General features: G+C 37.5%; 1 protein-coding gene across 1 annotated transcript; it reads right to left on the reverse strand.

Moving 5' to 3' along the window:
- Window positions 1-1,984: 1,984 nt before the first annotated feature.
- LOC135469282 (homeobox protein unc-4 homolog) lies at window positions 1,985-5,657 on the reverse strand. The gene is made up of 3 exons (XM_064747898.1): window positions 5,089-5,657; window positions 3,898-4,100; window positions 1,985-2,450 (listed from the first exon to the last, which is right to left on the reverse strand). The coding sequence occupies exons 1-3, from the start codon at window positions 5,531-5,533 to the stop codon at window positions 2,067-2,069; spliced, it is 1,032 nt and encodes a 343-aa protein (XP_064603968.1). The 5' UTR covers window positions 5,534-5,657; the 3' UTR covers window positions 1,985-2,066.
- Between the last annotated feature and the right edge of the window lie 8,735 nt (window positions 5,658-14,392).

Genomic DNA, 14,392 nt, shown 5'->3' on the forward strand with positions numbered 1-14,392 from the left:
GTTGGTTATAATGACGAAATTAGAGGTTAATAACAGCCTCGCGGGTGGCGTTGTAACGCTAACAAATTTATGACAGGTGTATAGCTTAAATAGGACAGTATACAATACCCAGGAAGATATGGTAACAGACAAATGACAGGGTATATATACAGTGCCATCAGACTAAATTGAACGAAACAGAAAGACCTGTAATACTGCCATTGATTTATATACAAACAGATTCAAACAATTACAACAAAGCATACTGTATATACATGTACATGTATATAGACAAATGGGGGTTTTACATCTTCTTCATCTTTAAGTTCAAAGGGCCTCAGTGGCTCAGTTGGTTTGTGCGCTAGCGCAGCGTAATGACCCAGAAGCCTCTCACCAATGCGGTCGCCATGAGTTCAAGTCCAGCTCTCGTTGGCTTCCTGTGGATGGTCATAGGTTTCCCCCGGACTATGTCCGGTATCCTCCCACCATAATTCTGGCCGCCTTCGTATAAGTCATATACTCTTCTGTACGGCGTAAAACACCAATCAATCAAATAAATAAATAAATCTTTAACTTGAACAATACAATCCAGCTATCAACTATGCTTCATACTAATACATATGGGAGCCACGTGAAAGTTGAAGAACCAAAGCCAAAGACCCATTTGACTAAAAGAAGGCGTTGTTCAAGTTGAAATGTGTTCAACGTGTATAATGACCGGTACTGGTTGGCTTACGGTAAATCACATCTAATGGTTATCCTAGAACAGATTTTTATGTCAAGAAAAGGGAAAAGGGACATCCATACTTGCAGATTGAACTAGGTGATATTTCAGATTAGTTAAGAGTGTTCAAAGTCGATCATTTCATAATTATTGATATACGACATGGGGATATATAGGACGAATAAAGATGGGCTGGTAATAAAGTGGCGATTACCACAGATAATAATTATGCAGAGGGTGTTTAAGGATTTTACAAAATTTTACTGTTACAGAGAGTATGCAAATGACAATCATCACCGTCATCATCGCCGTGTTTGTCCTCACTGTTGCCGATAACAGCCGCGGTAAGTGAGTTATGTATCTATCAGCTGTCAGTGGTCACACAACAGTTTCTGGTCACAAAACCGCATACTGTACATGTAAAGACCCAGTCTGTCACCAATGCAATCGTTGTGACTTCAAGTCCATCCCAGGCTTCCTCTCCCCATACCCATTATGAGCTATATAGTAAATAGGGTAGTGTATTAAGCACTGTTCTGGTCAGGGATAAACCTCACAACAATACAGGGAGCGGTTCGGCCCAGTTTGTTGAGAAGCTTGCCTATCAATCGCCATAGGTCAAATTCACGAGCCTTGGATTCAATGCCATTTTTCGAAAAGGGGATTTTCAAGAATCCCATGCTTCAGTTCATGTAGCCTTACATGAATTTCGCTGGAGACAACTTGCTATCAACCAACGTGGCAAGTTCACGCTTGAAAACTTCTCCGGCATATATAACTTGCTAATAATGTCCTATGAGTTGCTTCGGAAACTTCTGATTCCTATATGATATATGAAATATTCGTGAGTATGGTGTTAAATCAGCATGCAAATAAAGCAAATTTAAAATGTGCAAAGACGTAACCACAATTGCGGAACAGGACAACTTTGTTTGAATTGAATATATTATTTTTTATAATTATTAAACAATAAATATATACATGGGAATGCACTAACAAATGATATTTGAGTGCCTTTAAATACTACGGTGATTATGGAAATGATTGGTATACAAATCATGACGATAATGATATAACAAAACTTTGTCAGTCTGTTTCAACATAAAATTGAAATTTCCCTTAAGTATATGTCTATCTACAATATTTACAATATCTTCATACTTTAAATCTATATATTAATAGATGCTTGTCTAAAATTTGAGCACTCTTCATACTTTGGGTGGATGACGAAAGGCAAAGTCACTTAACATCGTCACTTACGTGACTTTTATATTTCCCTATAGTTACACAATATCATACAAAAATGTAACAGAATCAGTCACTATATGAGTTTTGTTTCAAATAAACCTGCAAAGCAGTTCCACTATATGGCGTTGCGTAAATCGTTTGTAGTAATTTTGTCACGATGGTCAGTTTGACCATTCGACTCCACTGCTGAATGTGGTTGTCTGTGGATATTCGGGTAACTCTGACTTTGTTCTGATGTCCTTATATGGGCGTCCGTGGAATCACGAGAATCAGACGACGACAGCGATTGGTTGTCTGAGTCACTGGCGAAGGACTGGTTTGGTGTGTCCGCATGAGGAGCAAAGTTTAACCTCTGTCGTTTTGATTCACGAGGTTCTTCTTCGTCCGAGACATCAATCTGGGCGGTTTTGGAGAACGAACATTTGTCAGCATCTCGGGAGATGGAGGTTGTGTCTTTCTTCTGTTTCCTCCATTTAGCCCGTCTGTTTTTGAACCATACCTATTAAAATAACAAAGTGACATAGATGTTACAAACGAGATTGACTATAAGACAATGTATTTGTAACTGAAGAAAAATAAGTTTATATTCCCAAGCATGAGGTTGTCACACTCAATGGCAAATGCAAACTAATTTCTTAGAAGCCATAAATAAAAACAAGAACAGAAAACCTTTAATTCTTTTGCAGGAGACTGGGAAAGTTTAATTATATTTTTCTTACACATTGCAAACGCACTAAAAATCACCTGCTGAGCCACTCCAGGTACACAGAGGCTGGCTGTGTTTTCTTAATTGGCAGGTGATAAGTTTGAGTGTTTTTCAGTAACAGGTGGGTCGTTATATATACTAACGGTGTGTCTTTTACCCAAATATACAAAATGAACCATTCCTGTTTCCCACGATTTCATTGGGATTTACACAAGTCAAAAGTTGTTGCTGTTACTGACAGGCGATAATTTTGCGCAAATTTCCTGCATACTAAAATCCTCTTCATAAAATTATTTGTCAGACGACAAATGAAAACACGTTTGCATTAGATTCCACGTCCGATAGAAAGGCACATGCATGATCAACGATGATTTAGGGTTATCACGACCAATGTGCAGTGCATGTGTCCAAAAATTGCAGAAAATAAAGAGTTGATATAAATCGGACAGGAGTAAATGAAAAGCTATCTGGATGTAATATGAAACAAATAGGGGTCAAATTTAACGTATACTTTAGTGGTTAATGACAGAGCGTTAACGGAACTGTAGCCACGTGAAATCTGACGACGGGAACTTGACATCGAACCTGGATGATCCCTATTTAACGCCTCTCATTTTACGTTTATCGACGGGTCTCCTTTCAAACCAAAGCCTTAAAAAGTTGTGAATCCATAGCTGAATTGGCCATTAAAAGCAAGGTGGCAGAAAGTGTCGGGTTTTTGGGTATAAGGTAATTAGTCAGCCGACCACGTGTCTGGTAAGGAATGACATTGCCGTTCCGATTAACGCCTCCAATCAAAGACTGTTGACAATCAGGGGTTTAAACTCAGAAACCCCGAACTGTTCACACGGGTTCACTTTTTTTAGTTTAGCATTTTTTTCTACACAGAAAGCTCGTTTCTTTCAAAATCTGTTTTCAGAATGAAACAACCGCAATGCATATGCTTGGAGAAATATTTTGAGTATGACTGGATGATAAGGGTATAGAGTGGGCGATTTTCAGGCAAACTATTACACACGAAAAAAATTGCTGTTTTTTTTTTTGGGGAGGTGGGGGCTGATGTTAAGAAGATGTATAAGATCAGTCGTTTCATCGTTGTATTATAAATGCAGTTTCGAACTTTCAGTCTTTTCAGGGAAACTGAGGCATTTTTATTACTGCCATTTAGACCTATTAAGAATTAATAACCTATTAAGAATTAATAACCTATTAAGAAAGATATAAATGCTATTAATCTTACCTCTACTCGTTCCTCTGCCAGATCTACTTTAGCAGCGATTTCTTCTCTCATCATAACGTCTGGATAGTGAGTTTCCTGGAAAGTTTTCTCCAGAACGTCCAATTGGTCCTCGGTGAAAATTGTCCGATGGCGGCGTTTCCTCTTCTGGGATCCTGGTGTCATATCCACGGGGTAGCTGAAGCCAGCGAATGGCGGGTACCAGGCTGATATGATAGACAAATCACACTGCTTAAATTCAGCGCTAAAATCTCATGGTTTACGAACAATTGTTGTCATACAAATCAGGAAGTCATTTTTTTTTCTTTCCCCCACCCTGCCGACCCAGGAATACTTTGCTTTAATCACAGAAAAAAGCAACTCGTTTGCGGGTATTCGAAAATCAAAATTGAATTTCGCTTACAAACAAGAAGGTTTTAAATGTTATTTGCATTTAATATTCCAGCAGAATCTTGATGTATACTACCCATTTGCCTCCCAAACCACTAAGGTAACCTTTTGGTCAAACAAAATGACGACTACTCCATATACTGATGCTCATTAAAAAAACCACATGTAGTAACAGGTGGAATTAAATAATTTAAGTACAGAAATCGCAACCCCACTAAGCAGTATTCAAACATCAGTCTTGTGGGGGCACGTGGGTTTAAAAGGGCAACTGTTTGGTTAAGTTGAGGATTGCTTTCCAGGAATTGCCTTAAATGGATTCGGTGTATTACGCTGTGGGAATTCTGCGGGTTTAACCCGACACCCCGCTAGGCAGTTGTATGGCATTGCCTTCGCTCAATTTAGGCCATAATTCCAATGGTGTCTTGTAATTTAGATCAGGGGCCAACTTTTCGATACGAACAGGCGAAAAGGAAGCTGACAAAAATCCGAGATGAGAAAATGGGCGAAGAACTTCCGTGAAGTAATAATGCCTCATTATCAGCTCCATTTACTGCATTAAGTTCCAATCTCGAAAGTAATTATCTTTTCATCGGCGAGGCAAATTTTCGGAAGACTTAGAAAGTCTATGGATTGATTAAAGTTCTAAATTTACCGAATTCATTTAAAACAGATTAATTTTCCGAATTCTGATGATTCTGGAAATGGCCATACTTTACTGATTTAGTCTTTAAAAAAATGTCTTTGTTAACTTTCTTCTTTATAACACTAAATGCTTGAAACATCCAAGAAAAAGAGATAACTTACCTCTCAAAGCTGGATATCCATGACTCGGAATTATCCCGTAGGGTATTAATGACGGAGCTGCAGACGGATACATCTGTGGTCTACGAGCTAATATACTGTCGATGGAGAAAGCGGAAGATGGTGAACTGCTGGTGGCAGAGGCAGAATGCCGAGTGCTCCCGAGTTCAGAGGGTGACGATGCACCTCGAGATGAATAGTAGGCCATCAGATCAAATCTCTGTTGCATTGGAGTCTTTGGTGGCTCTGGATACCGCACGTAATACGGGAATGGTGGCATTCCGTAGAATTGGGGCATGTATTGATGGGTTCCGTACGCAGCGTAAGGTGAGTTTCGATAGTCCGCCAATTGACCCTCCTCCATTTCGTCCTCAGACGCCGATCGCTTTTCAACTCTGCTTGTTGCATGATGGACCTGTTGAGTCGTATATTCCACTTTTGCTGACATTTTTTTTTCTCTTAAATACAACTTAGTAACGGTAGTGAGTCAAATGTTTTGACCTACAAGTTCTTGGTTACTACTTCAGGTTAGAAATGCTTAATGCTGGTTGATGTGAATACCTGAGCTGATAACGATGTCAATGACACACCTGACAAGCCAGCTTTATATACAGGTATAATCCGCAATCTGGTGCCCGCTGTCATCCTATCTGGGCAGCACGTGGGTCGCCCGGCAATCCACATGGGGGCGTAAAACACAGGGTATTTCAACCAATCAGGAATTGGCTTTGAAAGCGCCGGGTACTCTTGAGGCGGTCTGGCTGACTGTTCTCTTTAGGTGTGCCATTTCAAGCATGGCTTATTCATTGGATTGTTTAGGTTTGGGGTTTCAGATCGACCCCCCTGCGGAGGCACGGTGCTCCCGGGGCGGGAAACCCATAAACAGATGCGCGTGGCAAACAAGACCCGTTACCGTCAACCCATTCCATAGCCCTGCCTTGTTTTGACATTTGTTTGAAAGTAAACAATCTGTAACCGCTGTTGCAGCCCGGAATCGGTGGATGATTCGGAGCGTAAGTTAAAATAATACCCGTAACACTCAGACGAACTCCATGCTAACTCGTCCTTTGCCGCGCATGAAAGTAATCATAATATTTTTTCTATAACATCAAACCGCACAGACTGCGAGAAAAACATACTAATTTACAAGCAACGGCGTCAGCGTCGCTAAAAGCGCTTTAGTCATCGATCGGCTTGGTCATCTGTCATAATACATCAGCATGATCGGCCAACAGTTGGTGCTCACAAATATTTTATCAAATATATACGAAAATAAATCTTTTCGGAACAAAGACACCCGTCATATAACTCCGTTGTAAGAAAAACAGTCGGAACAACATGTGGAACACAAAATTCAACATTTTTGTAACTCATGAACTTTGTTCTTCGGCAGATAGGGTCAATGCAAACATTGTCGATTTGCTCTACTGCATGCAGTCGTCTGTATTTCTGCCATCCACATATAGCGAGACCTAAGGTTAAGCTACATAATCGAACGTAGGCTATATTCAGAAAACACTTTTCAAATTGGAAATTGGATTACCAGTCAGAACTTGACGAATAAGTATTCAATCCATGCGCTTGTGACGTTCGTGTTCGCAGTGGGATGCAATAAACCCTGAATGTTATCACTCCGATACACGCATCTAGGCATGTTAGACCACACAATATAGTTATAACGTGCATGTCTTACTGAGCATGCGTGTTCGTGAAAGAAGGGAAAAAAGGAAACCGGTCTGAATTCGATTTTTACACAACGAAATAAAATGCAACTGGTTAGAAATATGCCTCTATTGCAGGTGTTCATATGTATACCAATATTTAAAGTTTCAACGAATATCATTATTAATTGCGAAGTGTATGCCAGCAACCTGCGGATAGTGTTGATCGAGTTTCCCCTGGCTTTGTTCGGTTTCTTTCATACGTAATTAATGCCAGCCGCCGATATATAAGTGAAATACTTTTGAGTTCGGCGTAAAACACAAATCAAATAGATAAATTTATTGCGAAATTCACGCTAAATATATCCATAAGATTTAATCATATAGCGATGAAATTATGCCACAATCGACTTCTGACACAGGCATATATATGCATATATCGCAAAAAATGTGATGATAATTTATTTTACGAAAATTATTTCCAGTGTCTAATTTTTATAATCTGTCTGATATGTTCTTTTTGTTGGTTTTGACACATTTTGTAACTCGTTACTGAAGAAAAATATTCAGGTACACAATGAAAACAATTTTAACATGTTATAAACCATGGAGGGGATTAACTGGTTTAAAATTACTGATTGCCAAAAAGGGTATAATTATTGCGTCTCTTTTACAGGGGATTTACTCAGTGAAGGTGAACACTGAAAAATTAAGACGTAAAGAAACTATAAAGTCAACGTTTATGATCATAATACATTACATATAAAGAAATAGTATATTCAGATTATAATTAAAATAATCCCATTCAAAACTCATCATAACCTTTGTCAATTTTAAGTACACTATTATCCAAACATTACTGAGTTATTCTCATTTCAGTTCTATTTCTACAGAGATGTAGATTTTGTAAAATCCGCGTGACCTTTACTCCACTGAAAACCCAAGCCGAAATACTCTCAGTGAATATCCACAACTGTTATTGTTCGCAATATATGACATATCTCAAGATATGCAATATAACAACACTCTATTTGATAATAATCAATAGTGGCATTTTTTTTATTCATCTTGTTTTTTTGGGTTTTTTTTTTTTTTTTTTTTCTTCGCCTTTTGACTTTAATACAACGTCTACGTCACACGTGGGTAATCATACATTCAGAGAATAATTTCCTTAATGTAGTTCAATTTATTGGTGGATCAAAAACATGCATTTCCATGTAAAGTGGACACCCCTTGTGATTACAGTCGATAACTACACCAAATTGTTAAATGCTGTGGATCGAGGTGTGTGAATGTGTAACAATATCTAAATTAAAAGGTTATAATAATAACAATATTAAAGTAACAAAATCAGTCTAACTGCCAAAAGTGATCAGATTCGTTTTCAGATTTTCGTTGACATTTTCAACATATTTCACTGAGGGCGTCTCCAGAACATTGACGGTCACAACTGGGCTGATGGGTAATCGATAATACACTGATTGGAAATCACTGATCACCTTAATCAAGTGAAGTAACGCCCCTTAATAGCGAACGGCTAGAGTGGTATGGGAATAAGCCCCTCCTCTACCCTGCCTTTTTTTCTGTACAGACGGTGTAACAGGTGCGTGAAACAGATTACGACCGTGTCCACAAGCGCTGCTAATATCGTCCTATAGGCGTTGGTTGCTTGGTCTGGCCTCCATTTAGGCGATGCGACTATTGTAAGGTCTTTCTTCAGAAGCAATGGAACAAACAGTTTACATGAACTGATTAGACTGTCACCGATTCATATCGAAAAACACAAGGACCATATAACTTCAAATATGTCAGAAAGAGATAGGCATGAGTACTTTCTGCAGACGATTAACGCAAAGCAAATGTGTAAACTTTAGCGATCCATAAGCAATAATATACACACTTTTGAAATTTAGTATTTTTCAGAAAGTAGTATATACAACCTTCAAAGAGGAATATAGCGAATATGGCAAAAGTCCCATTGATTATCTAGGCATGTCTAACAAATTAGAAAAACTATAGTTATTAGCATATGTTATGTTGATTCAAAACACCGCGAGGTGCCGATAAATTTCGCACATCTTTGTGTAACAGTATATGCAAAATACAGCTAAATCTCGAAAACCCCTTTTTTTGGAAAACAATGAATGAATGGTTATTGTAAAGATTAGATTGCCGTTGGTAGATTTAACCTTGCACTGATTTGCTTAACCTTGAAAGTATGGCATACCGCATGTGCTTTGCGCTTGAATGTCACTTTCATTACTATTCCAACACGATAATTAAAATATTTTTGTTCCATTTAATACCAACTGAACCGATCAAAAATTAAGATGTTTTATATATGTTATGTGATAATTATGACAACCATGGCTTTATTCATTGCACGAAATGACGGGATTGTAACAGGTGCGAGTGTCGTCCATGCTGCTCTCACGTGCGCAACGAGAAAGGCGTGCCCAGTAACTTCTACGTCATCTGCTCTCGTGCAGTGTTAAGCCAACCAGGCACGTGTGCATAATCATGACAGCTAATTGGCTTGATTCACCCATTGTCCTCCCCTCTAGAGGTGTGTGCGAATTACTGGCTTCACTATGGTACTCTTTATTGATAGCTACACGCCAAAGTAATACAACACACAAGGTGCTGGTTCAATTCCAGCCTGCAACAATTTTATGAATATTCGAGGAGTCCTTCAGTCACAGGCCCTCGATGTTCTCAGGATTCAGAAGGCAATAGGTCAACAGGAGGATAGTTGGGAATCGTTAACATTCCACAAATAACACGCCGGCTTACACGTGGGCCTATACACACTGAATTTGTCCTGCGAGCGAGTTTTCCACATGTGGAAACATATTGAAGGTTATCAATTACTTCTCCCATGCATACAACCTTGCATGAAACTAACACCCTCCGATATATAGGTGTAATATTATTTTAAGATGGTGTTAAATACCAATCAATCAAATCAAATCAAAAGAATGAACGTATATGTAAAATAAAAATAGAAGTCTAAAAATATATGTTGCATATACATTGTATAACGCAGTGATTTAAAACAAATAAATAAATTTGCAACAGAGCTCGCGAGCTATTTCGCTATTTCGGGTATGTACACGCAATACGCTTTGAGTAGTATTTTCATGGAAAACTTCACTTCAAAGTTCATGAACTAAAGCTACAATAGACATGAGCAAACATTTAACAGTTATTCCGAAGCCACTGCATTCATAACAATCAAACTAAGATCTACATTTATGCACAAAGCATGATGTTTTCTTTACATTTTGGTGTATACAAATATAATACCAAAATAATCTGTTTATTTTTAATCGGTCATCCCAAGCTATTGGTTTTAATCTATTTTTGAAACAATAAATGAAGGATATACTTTTGGAACAACACTATGCGCTAAATGTTGATGTGGCTAAAATCTAATTGTTGTTCATACAATAGAATGTTTGATTGTCAAACAGGTGCGCCATTCTATACATACGTAAAAGTTGTGCTCGCAAACATAATTATGTAAATTTATGCCATGTAGTATCGAGATATTCCGTACCTTCAAAAAAAATAAACTGTCAATTTAAAAAAAAATTCTGTTGTGTGCTTGGAGTTTAAATGTTTTCTGTTATTATAACATATATATTGTGTTATATTCAACATAATATCTTGTTAATCCAATACTACCTTTATGTTATATTAATGGAATATGTGTGCTACATGTAAGACAACAATCTGCTGAAATAAACGAATGCATTCTAGCATCATTCATGAAACTCAGACTTTCTGTTAAATTTAACATTATTTTTAGAGTAAAATCCATCATTCTGTAATGTAAGGGGCAGGTAAATTAGACACCGTCATAACAAATTTGCTCTGTTACATCACCCGAGCACACGTAAGTATGCGTGTACAGCTATACAAAGAGATAGCGCTGTGTTGTGGATGGATGGGCGTGTTCATGTAGCTGCCATGAAGGAATACTGATAAGTGACACACCCCTGTAACATATTGGCTGCAACATGTATGACGCGTGAACGGATCAATACTGAATCCCTGTAATTGGTGCAAAACCCACCCCTTAATTTCTGACAGATATATCATCATCCGATCATCATCTACACACAGTAGCATCTCATCTGTTTTTCATGGAGTTTCAAAATCAAAGTTTAGTCTGTTATACTGATAAATATATATGTTATACTCACATAAAAAGTATATCCATGTAGGCACACACTTTGAAAGGTTATGCAGTATTTATTTATTTATTTATTCATTCATTCATTCATTCATTCATTCATTTATTTATTCATTTATAAGTAACAAATAGATAATAACTACTAGATAATCCCACTGAATTATAGACAGGCCCCTTTTCACGATCATTGTGAAATATGGTGCATTGTGCAATTCGTATGATCCCTATAGAGATATGATTTTTTTTTTTTAAATATTAACAAGAGTATATATGCACAGACTCAATAGATGATTTATTTATTTATTTGATTGTTGTTTTACTCAATATATTACTCAAGAATATTTCACTTATACGACGGCGACCAGCATTATGGTGGGAGGAAACCGGGCACAGCCCGTGGGAAACCCACGACCATCCGCAGGTTGCCACAATAGATGACGATTCACTATCGTATAATTCGATTGTAATCTAAACACCAATCATCTGTTTCAGATGGCTGTCTACATATGCCACCGTAGTCAGGTTTATGAGGTGGGTTATTTATTTATTTATGTATTTATTTCATCTGGTAAAAACGGTCCCACACGCAGTCTCGTAATGAATGAACGTAAAACACCCACATAAGCATGACTCACAACCCTATTCACGATGTTGTTAAGCTCCGTAGGCAGTGACCTTACTGTAAGTGAAGAACCATGGTTTATTGCCACTTGTACAGATGCATATGTTGAACGTCTAAAATGTATGGAAACAGACGTCCAACAAATCTGTCAATTACGGCAAATATCCCAGTTGACAAATCCCAAGAATTATTATAACCTGGGATATCTTATTTATTTGTTTGACTGGTGCTAACACTGTATGCTCAACGTTTATGAGTGAGGAGAACCTAAGTGCCGAGAGTACACCACCGCCCATTGAGAGGTACATGATAAACCTCCTGACTTAATTTAAGCCGAAGCGAGAGCTGGATTCGAACATCTGCAGCACGATCTCATAGAGCTTGAGCCTGCACAACAGCGACAGCTGGACACATACGAGAGGCTGAGTAAAAGATCAAGTCAACACACAACTGAATGAGTTCCAAATAATGTACACGTATATGTATTTATAGGACATATATACTCAGATGAACATTATGCGTTTCCTTTTACAGTTGTGACCAACCACGGCCCATAATCACTTATTTCATTGATGTTTTTCACCTTGCACAATTATTTTCATTCAAGTACATTGGATTTACATAAGTAACAAAAATTTTACAATATCTTAAACAGTTTGACAAAACGTCCCCAAATGTCACGAAATATATAGCTGAAAATGCGTTACTGATTAGAGTTGTGTTAATTAAATTTATTATTTTGTAAAGCCTTCTAACATTACCTTTCTAGTTATCATTTATTCATTGCACATTTTTATCCAAAAGGTTAACAAAAACCTACTGTACATAGATGTTTCATTCGACACCTAAAACAAATGAAGCAGCCAGTGAAATGGTTGTGAAACATTTTTTTTTTCATGGCATATAAATGCCTCCTGACTTGGTCCGTGTGCATTTAATATAGACAGGTTTATGAAGAGTCGCGTATTTAAACATCATATTTAAACGGCACTTATAGCAAACACCGACCCTCGCGTTTGAATTAATGGGAAACAACTCTTATGGCAAGAGCCAAAATGGTTTCTGCAATGGTTAACTCCCTTTACTTGCATGGTTTAGATTTGTTTGTTTGCTTTCCGGTGGTCGTTAAATGCGATCAACATTATTTCGGTCATGAATCCACGGCTTAAATATTGCTTCGAGAATTGTTTTGACGTCATTAATAGTAAGATAATGGAATTCTGTTGAAATGACAGATTAGAGGTCCACGCACGTTGTTGATCAAAACAAAAGTATTGATAATTTGAGTGACTCATATCTATGAGAGCATGTCGAAAATCGGTTTGTCATGTGGCGCGGATAACCAAGAGTAAACACCATCATAAAAAAAATCATTCGATAACAAGAGTATGTTGATACACAGTATACTATTACAATCTATTTATAATAACAGTCTGATCATTGATGCTGCCTCTCTACAAACTCAACTGTAGCCTATAACATCTAACTTATTTAGCTACACATTTGTAGGCCTACTGAGCAATAAAAGTACTTAACCGATACCCTGAGTTTATTTCTTGGAGGGGAAAAAAAGCATCTCGGCATTCATTTGTACGAGAAATTTTAGCTGGTTACCGAGATAATTAACCAATGGTAACGGGCTTCTTGTTTTGGAGCCGTGTTTGAAAACAGATAGGGGAGTCTATAATCTGTAACAGTGGTTGGCCACTAAACTCAAACCCAAACTTATTTACTAGTATCTCTGGATCGTAAACAGCCAATCATAACTTGCATAGAATTGCAGAACTGAACCCAAAGTTAACATTTTAAGTAACCGTGCCCACACCTGGATAGTTAAGTCAAGGTTCGAAATAAACCACGAGTCGTAAATCCCATTGTTTTGTTTTGTTGTTTTTTTTGTTTTTTTCGAGCAGAGTGCTGAATGTTTTTTTTACACATTTTCCTTTTTCGAGCAGAGTGCTGAATGTTTTTTACACATTTTCCTTTATCGGCTCCTTACACATGTCTGAGTTGTTTGATACAATAGAGAATATATAAAGTATCTGATATATATTAGAAATAAATTAATAGGCCTAAACACAAAAAATGAACACCATGAAGGACAATGCGTATTGCAGTTTCCAAGAAATGTAGGATATGCAAACTGCAGCCAGGCGACTTAAGGCGAAATTAAGGGAAAAACATCTATATCAGTTATACCAGGCGACATAGGACGAAATTAAGGGAAGAAAATCTATATGTCATAGCATTCAAACAGCACTCAAAAAATTCATCTGCCAGTTTTAACAGAAAGTCTGCTGTCTGGGTGATGCCAGAATGTATTCTGTTATTATGACACAATGCTGTGTTATATTCAACATTAATAACATTCTGTTAATCCAATCGTTATGTTGAATGAATAGAATTTGTGCAACATTTAACAGAATAAGATCTGCTGCAATAACAGAATATATTCTAGCATCACACGTTCATTGGTTCACTATGTTCATGTGAGATGTATGCCGCGGGTCTATATATATATACCTGACACTGACGGTATCCGAGATTCGCGTATACTTTATATAGCGTCATACCTGTACAAGTATATTGGTGTAGACCTACGTCCTGAGATTGAATTAACAGTCCCTGAAATTCATATTGCTTTATCTGTCTATACCGGAATGTTCGAATAACCACTCCCTGGCATAATAAGTATAGGCTTCTATATAGATGTATATATGAAGAGATCGACCCTCATTGATTTTTGTCCAGCGCAATATATATTCCTGTTAATGAATGGTGAATATTAACACTGTTGTGAATGTATGTTATGTAGGTATATATTTG

The sequence above is a fragment of the Liolophura sinensis genome, chromosome 6 (assembly GCF_032854445.1).
Source record: "Liolophura sinensis isolate JHLJ2023 chromosome 6, CUHK_Ljap_v2, whole genome shotgun sequence".
Classification (NCBI taxonomy): Eukaryota; Metazoa; Mollusca; class Polyplacophora; order Chitonida; family Chitonidae; genus Liolophura; species Liolophura sinensis.